This window comes from Acanthopagrus latus, chromosome 23 (assembly GCF_904848185.1).
Source record: "Acanthopagrus latus isolate v.2019 chromosome 23, fAcaLat1.1, whole genome shotgun sequence".
In the NCBI taxonomy this organism is placed as follows: Eukaryota; Metazoa; Chordata; class Actinopteri; order Spariformes; family Sparidae; genus Acanthopagrus; species Acanthopagrus latus.
The window spans coordinates 23,372,313-23,395,663 of NC_051061.1; the positions used below are offsets into that span (position 1 = coordinate 23,372,313).

Genomic DNA, 23,351 nt, shown 5'->3' on the forward strand with positions numbered 1-23,351 from the left:
GGACTATTTTTAGTGGCGGATTAATCTACATTTGGCGCTCCATTGAGTGTTGCCAGTGGCAGGACTGTGTTTCTGTGGGATTGTGTTAAAATAAACTGGTGTGTGTTCGTAGCGACAACAATGAAGCCGTGCGGCACAGAGGACAAACACTGGTTTTTGGGTCTTTTCATGGTATTCTGGGTTTAGTTATAAAGCAGGTCTTGGTTCTGCATAGACACTGTGACACTCAGGGCCTGTGAGAGCTGACCAATCAGAGCAGGGGACCTTAAAGAGACTAAAAATGGACATTAAAGCATGTAAACATTTCCTAGTCGACGTTACAGGAGCCAGATCAGAAATATCCATTATCATTCAAAGTTTACCTCCTGTTATTATTGTTTTAAACAGTTTTGAACATGCAAGTTTGTATTTTCAAAGATAATCTGAACTCTTAAACCCCGAGCGCGCCGAGAAGCCACCAGACAAATAGCCGCCGCGCCGCAGCCTCGCTGCAGTATCAGTCTCCTAACCACCTACCATGGACAGGTGAAGCTTGCGGTGGTGTGAACAGCCGAGTGCTTCTCATCCAGCTGTTCATTTAATAGAGTGTACTAAGCTCCACAGCTTCCCATTCATAAAGCAGACAGGATCCCTGGCTGGGTGTTGAGGCATGAATACTATTGATTCCCATTCATACCTGGGAGTAGTTCGGGCTCGTACACAGGCATGCAGGGAGCCCCGCAACCAGGCGACGCTGCTGCACTCGGCCCCCTCTGCCAGACAAGATTGAGCACCGGATAAACCTGCCTCCTCCGCCGTAACAAGCATTTATTGTTTGTGCCCTACAAAGCCATTACCCATGATGCCTCTCTCCCTCTCTCTCTCCCGCATCCCGTGTGCTACATAATGAACCTACCAGGCCATTAATAAACAATCTATTTCCTATGAAGCTTTGGCAATTTGCATTCAATATGTTTGTCTCCTTTGAAAAATGGTGGCTCCGCTCTCCCCTCTTGTAAGCTAATTATTTGTGCATGATAAAAAAATAAATAAAAAATTTAAAAAAAGATAGAGGGGGTAACCACAGTCGGGTGAATGTCCAAAGGATTAATTTTGCCCTCAATTCCTTTTTTGAATTTATTTCTTTATCTCTCTTTCCCCAAGGACAGGTCCCGTGTTATTTATGCTAGGAATAGCAGCCCCGGAGATCCTGTGTATGCATACGAGATCACGCCGCTCGCCATCTCTCACATGTATTACATCCTCGAGCAATTATCAGGCAGCGCCGGCCATGCTCCCTCGCCCCCCCCACCCCCACCCGCCTGTACCTCTAGAAGTATATATAGAAACCAAAGGAATGGGACTTGTTTGGCCAGCATATCTTAATGCTTCCACTATAGAGCTCAGGTCCAGCATCCCAGTCCACATAACTCAAGGAAGTGACAAACCTCCCCAGGGGACCGAGGGAGACAGAGAGTTGTGGTGGGGGGAGGAAGGGAGGGAGATGGAAATGAGAGGTTGGGTATATTTTGGTCGGGGGTTTAAAGTCAATACCCTCGCTCTTCTCTATCACAGAGGATGGTATTTGCGGTGACACCTTTCGCTTCCTCACATCAATGCGCCGCTGTAACTCTGCCTCCATGATAAAAAAAAAGAAAAAGTCGTCCGACTTATTAGAGCAGCGCATTAGAAAATAGTCAGAGATCAAGTTAACATCTCTCCGCCGAGGATTCACAGTCCTTCTCCCGCTGCCCACCTTCTTCAAAAAGGCAGGCGGCCCTGTTTGAGCGGCCGCGCTGCCGGAGCTGTGTAGATAATTATACGACTATTATGGCAGCTAACACAGTGTTTTGCATCCACGGCTTCCTGACATTCACCCGTGGCACCGGTGCCGTGCTGTTTAATTGGGTAAAGCAGGCAGGTTTGTTGGTGTTGTTGTGCGAGGTCATGTCACCGTTATCCTCTCCTCCTCGGATCTCTCTGTTTGCTGTTTCCTGACGCCTCACTAACTGCCTCTAATTAATCTGGCTGCTTACAACTCGACTCTGCTGCCGCTGCTGCTCACCTACTCCTCTCTTCTCACCTCTCGTTCCCTTCTCTCCTCCCTTCCCCTTTTCTTTCTCCTCTCTCTCTCTCTCTCTCCTCTCTCTGTGTGAATGTGTGTGGGTGTGTGTGTTTGTGTGTCCATCTTTCTCCCTGTTCTTCTTCTTCTTCTTCTGCTGGTCTCTAACGTGGCGCTCTCAGGGCTTTGGGTTTGTAACTTTTGAAACAAGCACAGATGCTGATCGTGCACGGGAGAAACTAAACGGTACAATCGTAGAGGGACGCAAAATAGAGGTGCTTTCATTTCCCTTTTTTCAAATCTTTCTCTCCTGCCTGCCTGCCGCCTCCTACCTATAAACCCTTTGGATTAGCATGTGGGTGCTTGTATGTATGTATGTATGTATGTATGTATGTATGTATGTATGTATGTATGTATGTATGTATGTATGTATGTATGTATGTATGTATGTATGTGCATTTGGAAATCTGCATCCCTGAATGTGCGTGTGCCCGGATGCATGCATGCATAATGGTGCGCATAACTTCAGTAGAAAATGTGGGATCCATACATGTCGACCTGAACACGCCAGTTGTCCATCATTACCTGACAATGCAGAATGAATGCATGCCATCATCCTCCGGGTTTCTGTCAAATCTGAGAAGACCTGCATCCCCCCCCACCCCCACCCCGCCCGTCACCATCGTTTAGTGTCGCCTGCTCTAATTCCGCTCTTGTTTACGACGAGCCGAGCCCCCGCTCAGTCATTCTCATCAGGTCAATAGAAGAAAAATCAAAGCACTGTCTGTGTTTTTCTTTTGGAATCCATTTGTTTATCCAACCAATTACTGAATTTGGAGGATGTTGCTTTTTTTTTATTATTTTGATTCATACCTGTGGGTAATTGGTGCATGCTTTCCCCCTTCTTCTTTGCCAGTAATTTAATAATGTGTAAGAGAATTGAAACGATGAATAAATTCATGAAAAAAAGGGCTGAACCCAAACTCAATCACGCCAAAGTGCTACAAACATTTACATAATCATTTATTTATTTATCTATTATTTTATGAATTTTTTGCCTTCGGTCGTCGTTGGTTTGCTGCCTGCTTTTAGCCCATCAGACGTGGATATCTGGTTAATACATGTGAAGGTCAGTGATAACGGGCTGTTTGTGTGTGTGTGTGTGTGTGTGTGTGTGTGTGTGTGTGTGTGTGTGTTGCGTTGCCTTAAACAGGTGAACAACGCAACAGCACGAGTGATGACAAACAAGAAAGTGGCCAACCCTTACACGAACGGTACGAGCCCCAACCCGGATCTTAAAACCTTCAAAAAGAAAACGATAACGGTTCCATTTTGTTCTGAGTTGAGCGTTCGGTGTTTTTCCTCTGCAGGCTGGAAGCTGAATCCAGTGGTGGGAGCCGTCTACGGTCCTGAACTGTACGCCGGTAAGTCACCTCCAGCTCCCGTAGTTCAAGTTCCTGAGTGTTTTTCTCTCTCTGCCTTCCACCACAACAAGCGCCGCGCCGCACCTGAGGCCGCTATCAGCCGCGGCCAATCCCAATCTGACCCCCTGAATTTCTACAATCGGGCTCATCCTGAACCTACTGAACATGAAATTCCCCTCAAATCAAAGTGAATCTGAGAGAGCGGCCCAGATAAGCAGTGGATGATCCAAGCCTCCACTGAGTGGCTGAGGGAGCCTGAGCCATTGTTTGCGCGGTGTGCAACTGTAAAGCTGGAAAAAAAAAAATGATTTCAAGAGCAAGCGCCCCTGCAACTGTTATCAGATTGTGGAGGCTGCTGCTGTGGATGGATTTGCCAAGTGCGCCAGATTGACTTTTACAGAGCTAACCGAATAAGGGAGATTGAGTGAGCGATATTGTTGGCACCTACCCTGTCGAAGGCCGCTATTCCTTCTGGTCTCAGTAATGGAGGAATGTGATGAGCTCAGTGGGGTTTTCCCTATCTCTCCCCGCCTCGACATGCCAGCTTTATTGCTGTATGTTATATGAACCCTTTGCATTTTAATGAGGGGGAAATGGTACTATTTCATTTGGAAGAAGTGCTGAGCACATCGCGCCACTTTAACGGCTTTCCTTTCTGCTCATTAGACTAAAATCTGTTCATTCCCCGGACAGCTTTACGGCGAACCTCTAAATAACTGTCCATGACAGAAAGCAGTCATCTATCATTTTTATTTCATCCCCAACCCCTCACCCTCTCCCTGCCTCCCACACACCTCCTCCTCCCCCCTACACTCCCTTGATTTCGACTTCCTCCCCCTGATAATTATGCACACACACACACACACACACACACACACACACACAAATACACTCTCATCCACACACACGAGCTCAAACACATACGTTACGCTTGTGGTCAGGTGGAATATTCACTAAATTAAAAATCTGGACGTTAAGTAAGTCTTAACTTCTATTAACAATCAGTCACTGACCCACACACACACGCACACACACACACACACACACACACACTAACCTGCCCTGTTTTTTTGTTTTTTTTTTTAACACTCACACCAAAGCATTCCAGCACACAGAAATAGATAACCTATGTAGAGCACAGACACTAATACATGTCGCCTCTCTCATGCACACTTTCTTCACTTTACACTCACACACACACACACACTCATGCACACACGCACACACACACACACACACTTCCCAAATCATCTCATAAATCAGAGGGAGTGTGGTCCACCACTCCAGGCAGGGGAAGCAGGAGGGGTTGGGTGATTTATTGGCTGCTAATTTTTCAAGTCGTCTTGACATGGCACTGGAGTTTGCCAAGCCTAAACGACAACATATGCTTGCCAGCTGGGAAGATGGGAAACATAAATAAGAGATACATTTTTTGAAACAAAAAACGCCCTGATGAGCAGCAAAAAGGCCGTTTGAGCTCTTAAAAAAAAAACAAAAAAACAAACAAACAAACACACACACACATCCGGACTGTGAGCCTTCAACTGTGATGTTCCTTTTCCTCTAAGAGACAAAAAAAAATCAGATTCGCAGGATTCAGGACGTATTCCAAAATCATTACAGCTACAGTTAATATACTTTTGGTGGGAGTAAAATGGGATATAAAGGCGATTAATCACTGTTTATCAGTCCTCATTTCTGTGCGGGAGATCAGTGAAATTGGGAGCCATAAATCCTGGCTCGGTGACAGCACACTTCGTCTCCATTCGTCCTGGCGCTACAGGTTTATTGTCCTCAAAACCCATTCAGGAGAATGACGGATGAGAGCCTCATGCCGGCTCCTCGCTCTTAACCTCTTCCAGGGTAGATTGGCTCCTCCTACCACTGGAGGAGGGCGGTGGTGGTGGAGGAGAGGGGGGGATGTGGAGTAGTCAGTAGGGTACAGGCATGCGGCGCCAACCCAGAGTCCATGTCCTGTGTTACCACCCAACACCCAAACCTCCCCCAGAGCCCCGATGGAGGGAGGACAGAGGGGCGGAGGAGGTGGTGGTGGTCCAGGAAAGAGGAGCAAGGTGATTGGGTTCCCAGTCAAATGGAGGGATTGGCAATAAAACATGGCAGTGCCACAAATCACAGTGTGTGGCAGCTGGTAGGCGTCCAGCATCCTGCGCTCACCTTTGTCCTCTTTCACTGAGCGCTGATCTGGTTTACACGGAAAGTTTTGTAGAGCAAACCCCGGAATCTGTCCTCGTCCTGCACCTCGTCTATATATATCTGTTCATATATAACAAGGACCAGCTGACTGTCGCCGTCCTGGTCTGTTTCTATTTCACCACAGATACGTGTTCACCTGTCTACTATATATGGCCATGCAGCTCAAGATAAATATCTTTATATTACGCTTGAATTCATTGTTTCAGAAATGTAATCACCTGCTGACCACAAATTACGTGCCAGTAATCTAAATACTTTACGTACTTAAGAGCTACACTGACACTGGATTCTTGGGGCTGATGCTAATACTGATATCGGGAAGTAAAAAGTTCCTTTTTCATCCATTTATTCATTTATTTAAGTGACTCAAGACCATCATCACATATTATGCAGCACAAACAGCAACTACAACTAATGTTAAATCAACAAAGAAAGGAAAAGGAAAAGTTTACAATTAACTTTCAGCTGATATGACTAGAATATCAAAATTGTAGTTGCAAATTCTGATGTCAATGTGTCTTAAAGTATAATACGATAACAGAACAGCTTCACTGGTAATTAAATAACTGTCCATCATTTTAACACTGTAAAGAAACGTTTCGTATCAGACGACATGTAGTCCGATATCAAACCTTAGTCTTAAAATAATATGATTTAAAATGTACTTAAGTGTCAAAAGTACAAGTAAAAGTAAATCATACATATATTAACATGTATGTATTTACTGTGTACCATCAGTTAACTGATAATCTGATCTGATATTCATAATTTTTCTGATTATCGGGGTGTTTTTACTTTGCCTCTGACACAGCTTGTAATCTTCAAAGTAACTCGTAATTTAAATTGTCTAACTAACGTAGTGAAATGTGAGTAAAAGTAGAAAACGCAATGATAAAGATGCAGATAATGGAAATGTTCAACTTGAGTAGATGTACTTAGTTACATTCCAACACTCTCCTGTGTGTTTGATAACCACATGTGAGGGATTCTTATAAAAAATGTGTTTATATCTGCCAAAATATAATTATATCAGAATTTTCTCAGCCCCAAAAATCCAGTATCGGCAAAGCTGTAATGTTTACAATTACCTGCTTTTTGTAATCGGATTAGATAGTCCTGATTACACGTAACTGTTTTAACCACATCCTGTATCTATAGGCATCCCTGCATGTATGTATGATCATTTTCCAGATTTAAACTAAGCTATAAATCCGTCACAGAGACGACTGTTGGATGAAAACATGCAGAAATGGAACTGAATGAAGCAGAAGTCCACTGAGAGATCAGCTGATCTGCACTGTGAGCTTGTTTCTAGCAGAATCGGCCAACTTTTTTCTGGATCCTTCCTTCCTCGTGTTGGATGTTTTCAGCACCGTGGACAGCTGCCACCTAGAAACCCCCTCTCATATGGTCGCTCCCCCCTCAGGCTAAAACAGAGAGTCTCTCCTCTGCAGCTCCTTCCCGTGGAGACGGGAGATGAGAATTTTGTTCACTCGCCGGTTCATATTTTGTGCTACAAAGGTGGGGTTTTCTCGAGGACTTGTGAAAAAAAAGCTACCAGCTGTGTAAATGACAGACAAAGAAAGGCTAATTGCCATCTTAATATATGTAGACAGATCCTTTCATTGTCGGAGTGTACGTTAGGGGGATAATTAAGCTCCAGACTCTTGATTAGATTAAGCTGTTTTTGGTCCCCAGTGCGTGGATTAAGTGCTCATTGCCCGATGTATTTGAGCAGGAAGTATTAGAGAGATCAACCTTGTGGAAAATCAGATCTTTCTTTATGGGAGCCGGTTATGACCCCATCATTGGCACAGAGCTGGATTACCTCAGGTCCAACTGGCTCTGCAGGTATTGAGCTTCTCTCAAGTTGACACGTATGACATATGAGGTGCAGCGTGACCCCGCCGCCCTCCAGCGCATAACTCATATTTTCCCCCAGCCCCCCTCTCGGAAAAAGGTGTTTGACTTTGGTGGCTAGACCAGGTTTGTGCTCTCATACGCCGTGGCTGTTGTTGCTTTTCACGGGCTTACCAAGGTGTGACAGTGCCTTTGATTTATGGGTTATTATTGAAGCAGTGTAGCCTATCGCCAACTCATTATAAGTTTACATTCACATACATCACCGCATGCATATTGCATACAAATTTACCCCCCCCCCCCAAAAAAAAAGAAAAGAAAAAGAGGCAATTGGACTCTCTGGGGCCCAGAAATACTCGTGATTTGTTAAGAGCAGGGTGGAAAGAAAAAAAAAGAAAACACACACACACACACCTCGGAAACTATCAAAGAGGATTGTTTTTGCCCTTTAGCAACTACGCTCAGATGTCCACTGCTCCAAAAAAAGAGACTAATTTAAATGTCAAGGTCAGCATTATAAATCACTTGGGGGGGGAAAGGGGGCACCCTGCAAGTCCAGGCAGTCTATCGGTACGCTGGCAGCAAACAAAGTGCCATGCACCTTGGCGGGTGTGTTGAGGGGAGCTATGTGGGCGTTACCTGGCCAAATGAGACGCAGAGTTTGAATATGTGTGCAGAACCCACTAATGGAGCGTGATGTTAATGGCAGAAGACATTAAACCTGGCTCTCTGTGTTTTTAAAAGCAGCACTAATCTGTCTCCCTGTCAGCTTTATTGAAGCAGCGGGGCTCGGGTGTGCATCGTTCATTAGGGCGCTCACTGGCCTCGTCCACCTGCAGGGTTAACGCTGCGCACGACACGGTAACGCCGGCACGCCAGGAACATATACGCCGCCATTATATACGAGCTGCCATGGATCTTCATTGCGGTGGAGTTTATCTGCAATGCCGAGGGACTGCCTGCCGTCTCCTTTGTGGCAGCGGGTTCATTTGAAACACATTGGATTCATGTTATTAACCCCAACTGAGCTGCCCCCCCCCCCACTACCACTACCACAGGAGCCCCATCACACACTGATGTCTGATTGGAGAGACTCAAGTGGTCGGTGATGAATTCCCCCAAAACATGTCATGGAAATGAATTTTTAAAAAAAAGAATAAGGTGAGGGGCGGGTGATGAGGGGGCGGCGCTGGGGATGAAGAATAATGGGGATGACTGCGTGGTGATGGGCTGAGGGTGAGGAGCAGAGCGAAGGGGGGATGTGAGGGAATTTCGATTGCTGGAATAGAGGAGGCCAACTTAATCACGTCTGGAGTCCGGAGTGTTTGTATGCACCTCCACAGCTTGTAATCAGACAGCCACTGGACTGATTGAAGGTTAAGTAGAGAGCCGAGGATCACATCGTCTGTCCTCTAATCTGTGACCGCGGGCATTTTGTCGCACCATCACACCAACCTCTGACGCTTTCACCCCGGCCCTCCTGCCTGGATCCACCGGTAGCCGTCAGCAGAGGACATGTGTAGCTGTGCGATTGGCTAAAGACGTTCCCAGATGGGTTTGGAGATGGGGGTCATGCTGAGGTTTGGGCCTTGGCTGTCCAGCCCATCTGCTCCAATTCCCCTTGGGGAAAGTTCAGAACATCTAGTCAGGTTGTTCAACAGAATTCGCCTCCCATTTGACTCTCGCCAACACCTAGAAACGCCCTCTACCTCTCCCCCGGTCCACCCTCCCACTGCTCTCCTCGCTGCTAGCCCATTGTGTCTAAACTATGCAAAAGCCGTGGTGCGAAACTAGTGGTATTGCATCCATTACCTGCCTATGCTTCAAGGCTGCCCCTCGCCAGGCATCAGGAAAGGATGCGTACAGCAAATGTGGATCCTTGCTGAGTACGGCACAAAGCAGCGAGCTGGGAAAGGGGAGAGTGCTCGATGAGGCGCACCTAGAAAAGATTAAATCTATTGTTTCCTTGTCTTCCCCATAATGCATTCTGTCATAGGGAAAGCAGTGCCACACGTCTCTCTCTAATGTATTCTGTCATAAGGTAAGCAATGCCAAGCCGAGGATGTTCTCTGAAAGTCATTTTCCCTTCTCTCGTGTGTTTCCTTCCAGTCACAGGGTTTCCCTACCCTGCCACAGGCGCTACGGTGGCCTATAGGGGTGCCCACTTGCGAGGTCGAGGGCGGGCCGTGTACAACACGTTCCGCACAGCTCCACCACCACCACCAATCCCAGCTTATGGAGCGTGAGTATCAGATCTATAACCTGAATCCAGAAAGCAAGTATGAGCGCTTCAGACGTGAGCTTGAATGATTGATTGAGGTCAAATATCTTTGATTCCAGCTTCTTAAATATTAATAGTTTCGGGTTTCTTCATGACAAAAGGGTTGAAACAGTATAAATATCACAGCTGATCAAGAAGCTTCTTGTGAAGCGTGATATAAATTTCATTAAGTGTATATAAGCAGATGTATCTTTACGCTAACATTCATACCAAGTTATACGTTGAAACCAGAATCACTGCAACCCTGGATGATGGTAAAAATATCTTTGAACATCATCTTGGGCTTTGACACTTTTACTAATCGATTAATCAAGAGAATAACCAACATAATAATTGTTAGTTGCAGCCCTACTTCAGCTAGTGCCAGACCTTTAGGCTATGTTCACATCGCAAAGTGATCAGATTGATTGTTCTGTCCAGAGATTAGCAACCTATCAGCTTGTGTTGCTGTGGCAACAACGTAGGCGTCAGCGACTACAAACAGTGTTGAGGTGACTTTCTAACACAAACAATGTGAGAAATGGACACTATAAAGTCACGGAGAGACTATTTTATCTCAGCATGATTGTCCACAGTTCTCGGAGCAGCATGGATCCTGCAGCCGATACAGTTTCATGACTCTGGATTCAATGTTGTCACTGTTGTGTTGCTGTCCAGACTTCCTAAAATCAATCTGAATATTATCTGGATATACAAAAAAAATATGATTTGGACAGGTGGTCTGAGTGTAGCGTTACTTGTGTGTGACTGTACACGTTTGCAATCACACGTTGGAGTTTTATACATTTTATACTGATGCGATCACGTCTCAAGACCTTTAATTTCAAGTTCAACAGGGAAGCTGGGTGATGCGTTTCGTTATATAGTGTTTTGTTTTGACATGCACAGGATTTTAGATAAGGTCCATTTCTTGTTCTTTGTCCGTCTGTTGCCTCATTTCTGTTGCAGTCGACGCAGAAACACGAGGATTTAGATGTAGAAGCTCTGAAGCTCGGCCCTCGTTATTATGGGATTAAACCACGCATTGTCAATTATATAGAAGAGTTTAATATAAAAACCAAGAGTTAACTAATGCAGGTTTTGTTTTTAAGTCATAATGCTGGTCTCAGGGTTTTTTGCAGACCATTTGCTTTGTAATTCCTCCTGGAGGTGTCTTTGGGGAGTGGAATCATTGTTGGTATCTAGGTATGTACCCTGCTCATCCTTATATTTGTACGCTGTCTGTTGACAAAGGAGGAACTAACAAAGCCACAGGGAGAGCTGTAGAGAGCTGAGATAGCGTATTACTGGGCAGATCTCACTGGACTGTGACCAGGGCCTATGCTGATCTCCTGGCTTTGTGCAGCGCTGCCTCACACTCGTCTCTTATCAGCGGTGGTCTGTGTGGCCGTGGGAGAGGTCTGACGGAGACCGGCCGAGGGCCCAGTATAGCTGTCTATCTGTGATTAGATCAGGATCCGTCTTACTGCAGAGAGACTCGCCGCTGAAGCCGGGACTGGAAATCCCACGTCCCCTTTCCCCTCCCTCCCACTACGGGGCCCTTTGCTACCGATGGCAGCTGGTTGATTTATATGGCGGAGTCATGTGACGGAGCTCCTTCGCTGCCTTCTTTTGTCCTCCCCTCCTCTCCCTCGCCGCCACCAGCCCTCCTGACAACACTGCAGCAACTAGAAAGACAACAATTTTTACCAGAGCAGAAAATTGGACGGGGATGTGAAACGGTTGCACTTTTTCCTTTTTAATGTGTCATTCATTATTTGTGGTACAGTAAACCGAAGCGGCTGCGAGCTGACCCAAACGGAGGCACAGACGGTTGAAATAGCGAGAACGTCGGTGGCACGTATGCCAAAAATCAACTTAACGCTCCTCTTCCTGTTCTCTCCTTTCACAGGGTGGTGTACCAAGATGGCTTCTATGGTGCAGAGATCTATGTAAGTACAGTTGGCTTTTCCTCTCGCCTGCTTAGATGAAACAGAAGTAACGCAGACAAAAAGCCCAGCCCTGGAGACAAAAACGTGATCTCCTCAGCCCCCAGCGTTCTCCCAGCCTCGCTGCCAAGCCGGCGTCGATTAGGCCTCTGTCTACTGTGCCAAGAAACCCAACAACAAAATTTAAAACCCCCTCAGCTCCTCCCTCCTCTCTCTTCTCCCTTCCTATGATCTCAGACTTTGGCAAAGAGGCAGACCCGGGCTCAGTGTCCCGTGTCAAGTTAGGTCATTTCTTACTTTAGATTTGTCTGGGGTTTTTGAGGCAGCTCGTCTTCTGCAGCCCCTCTCCTCGCCACCTCCCTCATGTGTTGTGTTTGTGTACACTCGGAGGGGTTTGGCAGGGGATATCCCTGCCTCCCCCCCGCCCCCCCCAGGGGGTCTGTGCGGGCCTGAGTGGAGCCGGTTCCTCCCAGCCATCACCGTGTGGGAGATAAGAGGAGCGGCAGCAGATAAAGGGATTAGCTGTCCCTCCGGAGCTGTCCGTGCAGGCAGGGTCACATCAGGGGCCGGCCCTGCTGCACGTCGCCCTTGACAGAGGAAAGCGCGGCCGCTGTGGAGATAATGCTGAAATTACCACGCTGCCCCACTTTGACATTAGTCCAAACGTTTGTGGGGAGGATGTAATTTGTCCCTTTGATTCTGCTGCCTTTTTTTTCCCCTCCCTGCACTGCCGTCTGCTGAGATAGCGAGATGACAGCGGGGCACGGCAGCAATGACAGTTGCCTCTCACTTTCACCCCAACGACGACAAACGTCTGGGAACGAAACCCAGTGATATATGGCTTCCACAGCAGCCCGCATGATAGGACAGTATTTCACTGTTTTTTATTGTGGCAACATCCACCGCCGTGGACGAGACCCGGGGCCGCGCTCTGAGTGATATTGTTTGTCTCTCGCACTCGTTCAGCCACCTCCAGCTAAGTCCTGCACCCCGACGTCCCCTGACCAAAGCCCGGCCAGGTCGGTTCATCACTCAACCCGTCATGCCAGCCCCTGGTGCTTTACTGCCATTAGTTTTGGCACTGGCCGCTACACTGCTTCAGACTGGCTGAGTGTGCGCGAAGGTCTCGGGCGACCAAGAGGAAGCCGTCCCTCAGCCCTCAGTGTCCCCCACAATCATTCAGTGGACACAGAAGCAGCTGGTTGATGTGTCGAAGCTTCCTCTTGGAAAACAGATGACCTGCTAATACATTAGCAGGGAGGCAAGCCGGATGGAAATATACACGCCGCGCGTTGCATGCGCTCATACATATGCATGCGTGCGCCTTCGTGTCGAAACACACATGAGCGCACACATACATGAATGCACAAACACACACTCGGCACGACAAAATAACAAATGTGCTGCACTGTTGTGTGCAGGATTTGACAATGTGGGAGAGTGATTTATTGGTCCGTGTTTGTTCAGGCTGTTGCTGTAATCAGCGCAGTCCCAAGGCATGGCCGTCCCACAGGAAGTCATCTGCCTCGAGCGCAGCTACTTCCTGTCTCTGTGGAAGAAACCTTGAGGGGGAACTGGGGGAGCGAGATTCAATCGCTGTGGCCCCTGACCTGATTTCATGTGCAGCCGTGGCAGCGACCGTCGCACCGCTGCCTCTCCGTCGGACGTCTTTCCCCTTGAGTTTAAAAATGAATGAAAACATGCATTATTAAAAGCCACCTATCCGCCGTATGGACGCAGATGGGCACACACTCCACTGGCACTAATAGAAAAACAGTGGGAGAACGGCTTCATTTTTCAAAGAGAGTAATAGCAGCACTCCACAATGAGGTCTTTAATTCCTTCCCCACTCTGGCAAATTAATACAGCGGTCCTGACTTTCCAACGGTCCGACCGTCTTCTGCCTTCTTACTTCATTTGTGAGCCGGGGGGGTCGTGTTAGGGAAAAAAGGGGCTCTTCAATAATGAAGCAGCAGAACCTCCTCAATCTAAAAAAAAAAAAAAATGGGCTGAATGTGGGGCTCACGTGGCCTCTGTTATGCTGTTATGCTACTCTAGTGTGACAATGACTCGCTCCCCCCCGAATATTCATTCATTTCCCAGTTGCCACCACTCGCTTAATACACCATATATCAAACAGCACCCTCTGGTGTCTGATGGGGACCCTGCAGTCGGGGTGAAGACCAAACACTGTGCACTGACATTTAACTATTAAGGCAATTTAAAGCTCTACATGTGTATTGTTGTTTCCTTGTGTCTCTCAGATCTAACCTTTCTCCGCGCAGGTTGAGCTTAATCATTGATTAACACTCTGGTATTTTTTTTTTTTTTTTACAGGGCGGCTATGCAGCATACAGATTTGCCCAGCCCACCACCACCGCTGCTTACAGTGACAGGTGAGGAGCTTCTTACATCTTTTTAATAAAAGGGCTGAATTGAGAGATGTAGCAGCGTGTAAAGCGTTGCATGCTTCAGCAGAGCCGCATCGTCCAGATTCAGTCGACCCTGAAAAAACGTAATTAGATTAATGTTTCTTTAATCTCTCGGGTCCATTTTTTTTTGGGGGGGGGGAGGGGGGGATGTTTCCATCAGGGACAAACAATGTGATGCCACGTCAAGACTTCCAGCAAAGATCAAATGCAATTTAGAGCAGGAGAAAAAAAAAAAGAAAAAAAAAGAGCGTCTTCTTAAAAGCTACGATTTTCTGTTTTGAGACGACACAAAGAAATCCATCGCAGAGAAGAAAAGATGTTTTTTTTTTTACTCATCAGGCAGAAGAAAACACAGTGAGCTCGGAGAGAAATGATAAACATGTGTATATTATGTTCGACAAGCCATCTTTGTTAATGTGAACTTTTGATTTAGAGCAATAAGTTTGATCCTGCAGGCTGTCAGATGGAAACGAATGAAGCCGAAGTAGAAAATAGACGAGAACGACTGAAGGGAAATGAGACTTTAATGCAACATCGCAAACATCCCAGAATAATATCAAATCGGGCTGCACGCAAACATAAAAAAATAAAGAAAATAGATGATATTGCGATTATTTAGACAGGTATTACGATTAGAGACGGGACGATGTGAGATTTTATCAATAAAAACACTGCGGAGACGTTAACCGAACATCCTCCTGAGTGACGTTAAAAAGCTGTCTAGCTTCATAATGAAAAGTCTTACGTTAATTTTTAAATTGCTGCTACAGGAAATTGATTCTTTCCGTCACTGACTGAACCTCTTTAATTTTATCCCTCGTAAACAAAAGTGAAACACAGCTGAGAAATATTTGAAATTAAGATTAATTGTTACCGTTGGTTTATGTTTTACTTTGGAGGACTGAAAAAAAAAGATGTGTTTTCCTACAAAATTTGAGTAAACTGACATGTTACGACTTATTATGATTTACGATTGGAGGAAATTATCTTTTTCCCATCACAGTTTTTATTTTTGTTGGGTTCTGATCCAAGCGAACACGTTCTCTTACATCTGCAGAACAGGATTTGTAGTCTGGGACATCGCTGCAAAAAAAAAAAAAAAGACATTTCCACAATTAGACTTGAATTAGCTTTGCAGCCCTAGTTTCTTTGTTTTCTCAGCAAAAGAAACAGAATGTAAATCTGATAAAAACAAATGTTAAGTTGAGAGAAAATTGACAAACTTCTTAAAAGGTCCTATTTGTGAGAGAAGTCATGCCCCAAAAACTGCCACAGCATCACGACCTGACCTACAATCCCAAATCATCAGTATTGGAATTATTCAAACTTTTCTTACAAAAGGACTTTTAATAAGAACTTTGGCTGCCAAACACAAGAAACGACAAACTGAAGCAGAGACAGAGTGCAGAGACCACAAGTCAAAACACTTCTATTTCATATTCGTTTGGAATTAAAATGCTAAAATAAACTCGACAATCACAGTAAAAAGCTGAATCGCTGTTCCTCTTCTTCAGCTTCAGTGACAGCGTTCTCTCCAGCTGGCATGGACTCCACAAGTGGTTTTTTGCAAAAACCTGATAACTCGTGTTGTCTTCGTGTTCTGTGACGTCACGAGAAGCTTTGAGAAACACCGACTAATAATATTGTTATAACAGAACACATCAGGTTTTTACACAGACTTGTGGAGTCCATGCACACTGTTATTAAAGTTATAGGTAATACTAACATATTTAGATGATTAGACACAAAATACTACAATCAAACTAACGTTCTCAGACTGTTTGACTCTACTGACGAAGACAGTTGAAGGAAACTGAGTGCAGAGTAAGGAATTATAAATCGATTCATCAATCATTGCTGAAGAAAGAAACACTAGAAATTCTCTGATTCCAGCGTCTTAACTGTTAATATTTTCCTTCCTCCTCTTTGACAGTAAACAACTAATCGGTTGCTCGAGACAATAATCAGATTCATCTACGAGGAGAACAATAAGCTGCAGCCCTGAAAACAAACTTCAGCACGACGCGAGTCTTTGAATCTTGCAGAATGATATCTAACCATATAAAAGCAGCACATGGGGGGGTTTAGTTTCAGGTAATTAAAGCGTTTCCTTCATAACAATCGTAGCTGAATAATGTACGTGATGGATGAGGCGCCGCTTCAACAGCGTATTCTATATTTTCAATATTCTATGTGGGTTATTTGGGGTTTCTTGGGCTTTTTCCCCCCCCCATCTCTTCCTCTCCAGTTATCTTTTCTATTAGGAAAACCGGCGTATTCTTTTTAGCTCGGAGCTAAAGAAGACAAAAAAAAAAAAAAAAAAAAGACTAACCTTGTTGGACTCAATGAGAAAAAGCAGTGATATATGTCGTGACTCTGTGCTTGTGATGGGAGAGTGGGTATATCACTGCGGTATTTATGAATGGCCTCAGGTCTGTGGAAGGGAGGTAGAGAGACGGAGAGAGGGGGAGAAGGAGGGAGAAGGAGGGAGAGATGGACCGGCAGGAACTCTATCACTTCTGAGTGATGTCACTCTGGTTCAGGTGTGCTCCGTTTGAGGAGGCGTCGCTGATTCATTTCGGCCCCTGAAAGCCGTTGTCAGCCGGGATGTGGGCTGGTTTGGGAATCTAATCTGGGAAGGATTGAGCATGTCACTTGTGATAACGTACACCCTGCCTGAGAGCCTGAAGATCATATCGATAATGTAAGATTTATCAGGCCTCGCCGCGGCTCGAATTATGAGCAGCCGTGCTCGGCGAGAGCAGAAATTGGACAGCAGCTTTTTTTTTTCTTCTCCCTCTCAGAGTGATTTAATTCCCGTTTCTCTTGCCTTTACTTTTCCCTGAGATTTAATGTAATTCGCCCCCAAGTTGTTTGTTTTTGCTTTGTCTGTTTGTTTCCTTTTGAATAAGCGGTCATGCCCATTGGATCAATAAGGGTTTGCCGGTATTGTCTCAGCAATACCTTATCGGACTTAACCGCGGAGGAGCCAGTCAGCCAATCATAAAAAAGAGGTCACCGGGATTGTGAAAGGCGTGTGAAACCCTGCAAAATATGAAACATTTATTATCTGAAAAGCCCACAGTGCTCACCGGCTGCATTACCAAAGCCCCCTTTAAGTAACTAAAACCAGTGAGTGTGAGGCTTCAGAGGGTCCTTGTGAGGAGCCAGTCACATTGGAGAGACCCTGCTGGCTTCCAATCAGCTCTGTGGAGGCTGTGTGACATTGCACAGGGTGGTTTGACCTGCTGGTCGTCAGCAGTGCCACTCTGGCGAGAGTCATTTTGTAGATATATTAGCCTTGGAGGGCCTGTGGGGTTCGGTGCTCACTAAAGATAAGAGGACCACGGAGACTTCCCCCTGACCATCTCATGGCACCGGCCTCCTCCCCGGGGAGCCCACGCAGCCCTTTCTGATTTCACGTCCTGCTCACTGACCTTGGGTGCTGCTGGACTTAAATGGGCCGAGCCATATTTAGATCTTATATAACTCGATGTAGCTCACGCGAAAGGCATGAGCACTGTATGTCTTGTTGTCTTCCTTTAGGAGGATTTCTTCCTCTCTCCACTTCTTCTTCGTCTTTCTTTTTTTTTTTTTTTTTATTCCTGGTTGATTTGGTGCCCTCAGTCCTTGGCTGGGTGTGCCTTATCTGCTCCATGCAGACCTTCATTTGCAAGCGAGCATTGAGGAAAAAAAAAAAAAAAAAAAGGAAGTAAATAGAGGAATATGTGAAGTCGAATAAATAAATAAATAAAGCAGACACATCTTGTCCTGTCTCAGAAGGAAATTGGAAGGATTAGTTCCAAACCAGCAACAATGAAAAGACAGGGGCGTGAGCCCAGTGTGCAGCCTGGGTAAACAAGAACAGGGTGAGAGACCGGGCCCTCCGGCGCCGACTGTGGTGCCTCTGCATCCTTCTTCCTCTGTCTCTCTCCGCGCTCATTACCTATTCTATCCAACTAATCAAGATGACAATGAAAAGACAAGTATAATTCACCAACCTTTGAACTCCCCTTTTTGAACCACCTTGTATAATGCAGGAAGCCCAGGAGGCCGAGGAGGGAAATAATTGATTGTGTTAGAGACATGAAAGAGTTGACTTGAGGGGTTGAGCATTAAACAAGCATGCATAAATGTTCTGCTCTCCTAGTCAATGATAGATCAATGACCGTGTTCTCTGTGCCTCCCGTTGTGCAGCTATGGCAGAGTCTATGCAACAGCAGACCCCTACCACCACACGATTGGCCCTGCTGCCACATACAGTGTGGGGACTATGGTAAGTCTTTGAGAGCGCCGCCCTGTTTCTGTGTGCACCCCGTGTGAAACATCACAACACGACAACACAAAACACACACACACACACACGACTCACACACTCCAAAAAAATAAAGACCAGAGGCTGCAGCAGTCGCTGGTCTTTATTTAAGTGTTTATTCATCAACTGATTCAGTTTTTTGTCATGCTATCTGGCACACCCTGCTGGAGCTGAGCAGCACTGTAAAACAAAACAAAACAAAAAAAAACAAAAAACAGCATGTGGAAAGTGGCTCAGACAACTTAACGTGACGCCACGCAAACTCACCTCATGCAACATTAATTTGACACGAGTTCCTCCTGAAATGAGAATGAGTGATTACTGCGGCGTGTTTTTTTTTTTTTCTTTCTTCCTTCAACACAAACTTTGCATCTTTACATAACAAACGTACACTTTCCTGTTCATCCTACATCTCTCAACTCGCTGCAGAGTGAGTTGGCTCATCATCTTTATTTCTGTTTTTTTTTCCCCCCATTCAGCCAAACCAAACTTGAAGGGATGAAGTTGAATTGTTAATGTCTGTTTTTAGCTAGCTTTTGCAGCTACTGTAACATCAAAGATGAAAAAGTGATGATGAATATATATATATTTAAAAAAAAGGCATCTTTTTTTGAAACAGAGAGAGCGTTTCTCTTTGGTTTTTGTGTTATGATGATGAGGGGATGGGACCGGCCTCACAGACCAAACCTAGAGATTAAGGACCATCAAACGCATGCAGCAGTGTGCCGTGGGACATAAAAGAGAGCGAGACGGAGGGAGGGAGTTGTCTCGCCCTCCCCTCCTTGCCCACAAGCTTGATCGGAGGCGTGCTCTCTGCTTGAGAAATGACTCAAATTTACCATTCCGGCATGCATGCGATTTTTCAACAACATTAAAAAAAAAGAAGAAGCGTATAGTTCCCCGGTGCAGCTGCTAGCTAAAAGCTTTCATTAATTAAGACATTTCTTTTTCCTCTTCATTTTACTTAATTAAAAAAAAAAAGAAAATGTGCTTGAATGTTTTTTATTCTTTCTTCTTTTTCCTCCAAATTTCCTTCCATTTCTCTGACACTTTGTTCGTCCTCTCGATGAAATGAAATGAAAAAAAAAGAGAGAAAAAAGCAGAAGACAGGATTTGGCCCCCCCACTAAAAATATCAGAGCTAATGTTTTGTGTGTGTTGGGAGCTCAGGGAGCTAACACAAGACTCCAGAGGGTGTGTGTGTGTGTGTGTGGTGTGCGTGTGCTGAACAAATGGCGAGGCTTCAGGGAGAAGGGCGGCGCTCAGCCTCGACATCGAAATAAACTCTCGAGCCGAGCAGAAACGACCAGTTTGGCTCCTAATTCTTTAATCATATTTGATTAATGGTTCTCCAGCGGAGAGGAGTCGTTTTTGCATTTAAAAGCTATACAATAATTAGTTCCTCCGAGGTTGGAAAATTCTCTTTACGCATTTTCCAGCATACGGAATCATCTCGTATGGATGAAAGTTTTGTACGAGCAAGAGGGCTCCCCGAAATTAGGCAAAAATTAGCCTTTGAAGACATTCAGTAGCCTTTGGAGTGAGTCTGAATTCTTAATTGCAGCAGAGCCACCGAAAGATGAGAGGGAAGCCTGTGTGTGTGTGTGTGTGTGTGTGTGTGAGTGAGAGAGAGAAAGTGTGTGTGTGTGTGTGTGTGTGTGTGTGTGTGTGTGTGCGTGTGCATGTGCAGGTGTGCATGCGTAGGCCCACATGCATGCTTTATGTGTGCGTCTGCCCTAGATATCTTGAGCATGGTGCTAAATCTGAGGGCTAATATCCTGCGGTGGTTCGCTCCTCCAGAAAAGGTGCAGACACCTCCGACAGACTTGAAAAGGAGCTGTGATTAAACCTCTCTGAACTCATTCTGCTTTGGCTCAATCTCTTGATATTGTTACCGCCTGAAAAGGAAAGGTTTCCTCAAGTAAGAGAAGGGGAAAAAAAAAGCACAAAGCGCACTATTTTTGATTTAATTTCTAAAAGGAATAATTTATAAACACTTCAGACCAGGCTCAGTTTTCCTCAACTGCACCAATTCAGCTCCGAGTCCACCGATCCAGTCGACCCTGGTCCTAACACACACTCTTAATTATTGGCTTAAATATAATAAAACTCAACCTGATTGATAAAAAATAAGTCGCGTGGAAAACGGAAGGAAATTTGTGGACAAAGAGAAAAAAAACGGACTTAAAGCTGTCACCTGAATACTGATTGGTACTTTTTCATCTTTGATGTTGCAGGCTAGCCTTTACAGAGGAGGGTACAGTCGCTTCACTCCCTACTAAAAGAAAAGAAAAAAAGCGAGAAAAGACAGAGACATTTCCCCCAACAAACAAACAAACAGACAAACTTAAAAAAAAAAAAAAAGAGGAAAAAAAACTCAAATCGAGCGATCACCTGGTCCTCGGTGGAGAGCTAAATCAAACTAAAAGCTTCCAGGTCCCCGTCCTGAGCCCCTCCCCCCCTCTCCTCCCCCGACACCCTCTCAAGCTGATATTTCTACAACAACCTATTTGATGTCATCATTGGTCTGCTCTTGTTTTTGTATTCATTTTGTGCTTTTGGGTTTGGTTTTTTTTCTTCTTTTCTTTTGGAAAGTTTTCTTTTTATGCACATGTGCATTATCTTGACTGCTGTATATGGGTGCTGTGTCACCATTAACCAATGTGAGCCTACTGCAGCACGCATGATGCATGCTCAGAGGTGTGTTACGCAGCCGCTGTCGTCTGACTAAGAATGTACTGAGGCATTTATCACCGTGATGTAGACGTGACAAACACAGCAGGAGTGATCAGGACGAGTCTGATCCTGGATCTGTCTCAGTCTGTTAATCTTCTCACCTTTACCTTCTATCCAACACTCAGAACTTAAAGCTCAGCGCGAGCGCTGACCAACATGCCTCGGTGATTCTTAGGTCAAAGACGGCGCGCTGCTCTGACTGCTTTTGTTTTTCCTTTAAACGTTTTTGGAGTCCTACTGTTGTGCACTTGCAGTGGAGCCTTACGAGCTGTACGATGTGGTTTGACAGCATGCAGAGTAAAAGAGGTCATGAAGGTCAGATTTCTGTCTTGGACTCACGATGCTCATACTCCAGCTTCCCCCCCCGTCTCCTGCAGGTCGCTCCACGTTTACATGCAACTGTTCTGCAGCGGCGGTTATGTTTGGGGAGCGTTCAGGGACAGGAAGTGTGTAGAGACGAGGGTAAATACGGCGGGATGAGGTTAGCGAGGATGTTTTTTTTTAATACTTCACAGGAGCCATTGTGAGCAAAACCAAATGAATCCTGAGCCGCCTCAAATGAGTTTACTCCAAAGTGAACTTTCATTAAACAGTCACGTCTATTTTTATATTTTTTTTACTCAGTTCATAACGAAGGATTTTTGAGAATTTACAGACTTACTGCATCATTACTGCGACTTTATGAGGCTCAAAATTATGGCAGAAGTAATCCAGTTTTAATAATTATTGCTGCATCAGACTGTTGCTCTCACTGAGGCGTTTAACTTTAAAGTTCAGTGTTTGTGCAGCTTTATTGTTAAATTATCTATTGTTGCACACCTGACAGTATACTGCAGTCTGACTGAACATCACAGCAAGTTGTAAAAAGCTTTAATGACATGCGGGGATGCACGAACATATCAGCAAGTCAATTACTTGTTAAAACTTTTAATGCAACTTTATAGTCTCTGCTATTGGGTGAAATTAATATGCAGTGTGTATACACACACACACACACACACACACACACACGTATCCAATCAAATCCATAACCAGGACAGAATTATTATCAATTATCTGATTAGTTGATAGTCCCAAAGAAAAAGGGGGATAATTGGGAATTTGGACAAAATGGCCCAAAGTTACTTATTCCAGCTTTTTGCCTTTTAACAAATTGAAAACATTAGGATGTTTAAATTGTTAAAGAAACTTGAGAGTTAAATAGATAAATTACCAATTTGTTGATATAAAACTGTATTGTTAGTGTTAAAACTGCTAGCTATGAATCATAAATCACACCTTGGTGCACTATAATTCTTTTAGCCACATGTACGAACAAAACAGTCGCCCCCTGGAGGCCTGGATGATATGTGCTTTGTAAGATCATAATGCAGAAAAAGATGCTCAGGATCATTTAAACTGATTAAATTCCCATCATGCACTACTAAATTTGACATCTCACAGGCTAAGCGGGTCGTCATCTGAGTGTCTGCAGCGGATGTTTCCCCCCCAAACGTAACCGCCAAACGCAAACAGTCGCACGTGAACCGCACTTGCAGAAGACAACGGTTGCATATCCTCACTAATACACCACGGCAGACAAACTGTACTCAAGGAGCACCGACACACATCACGTCCACACCGACTCTCACACACTCGTCACAGTTAACGACACAGCACCGAGGCGGGGTGAACCTGACAAGAGGGCTGTTCTGCTTTTTACGAGTCACCGGTCTCTTTTTTAAGCATTGCACAAAAATGTTTTACCTCAGGATAAGCTAACTGAAAAACTCACACAAAAAAAAAAAAAAAAAAACTAGAATACAGAGCTATTCACTCTCTCAGCAGGCAGGACAGTTTCATCTCTAACACAAACCAGCAGGTTGTTTTACTCTTTAGCAACACGGCTTTCTACAAGAGCTTATTTTTGACTTTCTGTTGACGCAGAGACCCGAAAGAGAGGCAGATAAAAAACAAGACTGTACTGTTGTTTTCTTTATTAAAAGCTACTGTATTATATATATGTAGACATATACTGTATAAAAAAAACATTTCAGCTGTATTCACACACACACACACAAGTACAGTAGGATATTATATAAAAGCACCGAGGAGTTAATGTGTGTAGAGTGCAGCAGTGCT

General features: G+C 44.9%; 1 protein-coding gene and 1 long non-coding RNA gene across 21 annotated transcripts in view; one reads left to right on the forward strand and one right to left on the reverse strand.

The window, feature by feature from the left end:
* Window positions 1-23,351, forward strand: part of LOC119014606 (RNA binding protein fox-1 homolog 3-like) — a 422,323-nt gene that overhangs the window by 393,191 nt on the left and 5,781 nt on the right. For 7 of the 9 annotated variants that reach the window (XM_037089938.1, XM_037089937.1, XM_037089936.1 and 4 more), the window contains 8 exons: window positions 2,224-2,316; window positions 3,255-3,315; window positions 3,412-3,465; window positions 9,649-9,781; window positions 11,712-11,751; window positions 14,086-14,144; window positions 18,378-18,456; window positions 20,732-20,841. In XM_037089938.1, the coding sequence (XP_036945833.1) occupies window positions 2,224-2,316; window positions 3,255-3,315; window positions 3,412-3,465; window positions 9,649-9,781; window positions 11,712-11,751; window positions 14,086-14,144; window positions 18,378-18,456; window positions 20,732-20,776 (564 nt within the window). In that variant the 3' untranslated portion in view covers window positions 20,777-20,841. Of the gene's footprint in view, window positions 1-2,223; window positions 2,317-3,254; window positions 3,316-3,411; window positions 3,466-9,648; window positions 9,782-11,711; window positions 11,752-14,085; window positions 14,145-18,377; window positions 18,457-20,731; window positions 20,842-23,351 lie in introns of those variants that run through there. The other 2 variants (XM_037089940.1, XM_037089943.1) reach the window with 2 other exon arrangements.
* LOC119014608 overlaps window positions 1-23,351 on the reverse strand; it is a 162,642-nt gene that overhangs the window by 39,977 nt on the left and 99,314 nt on the right. The window contains exons 4-6 of one of the 12 annotated variants that reach the window (XR_005073014.1): window positions 18,763-18,794; window positions 17,273-17,844; window positions 14,687-15,263 (exon numbers count right to left, since the gene is read on the reverse strand). The exons of 7 other annotated variants lie outside the window; for them this stretch is intronic. This is a non-coding gene — a long non-coding RNA (uncharacterized LOC119014608). Of the gene's footprint in view, window positions 1-14,686; window positions 15,264-17,272; window positions 17,845-18,615; window positions 18,676-18,762; window positions 18,795-23,351 lie in introns of those variants that run through there. 4 more of the 12 variants (XR_005073011.1, XR_005073013.1, XR_005073015.1 and 1 more) reach the window with 4 other exon arrangements.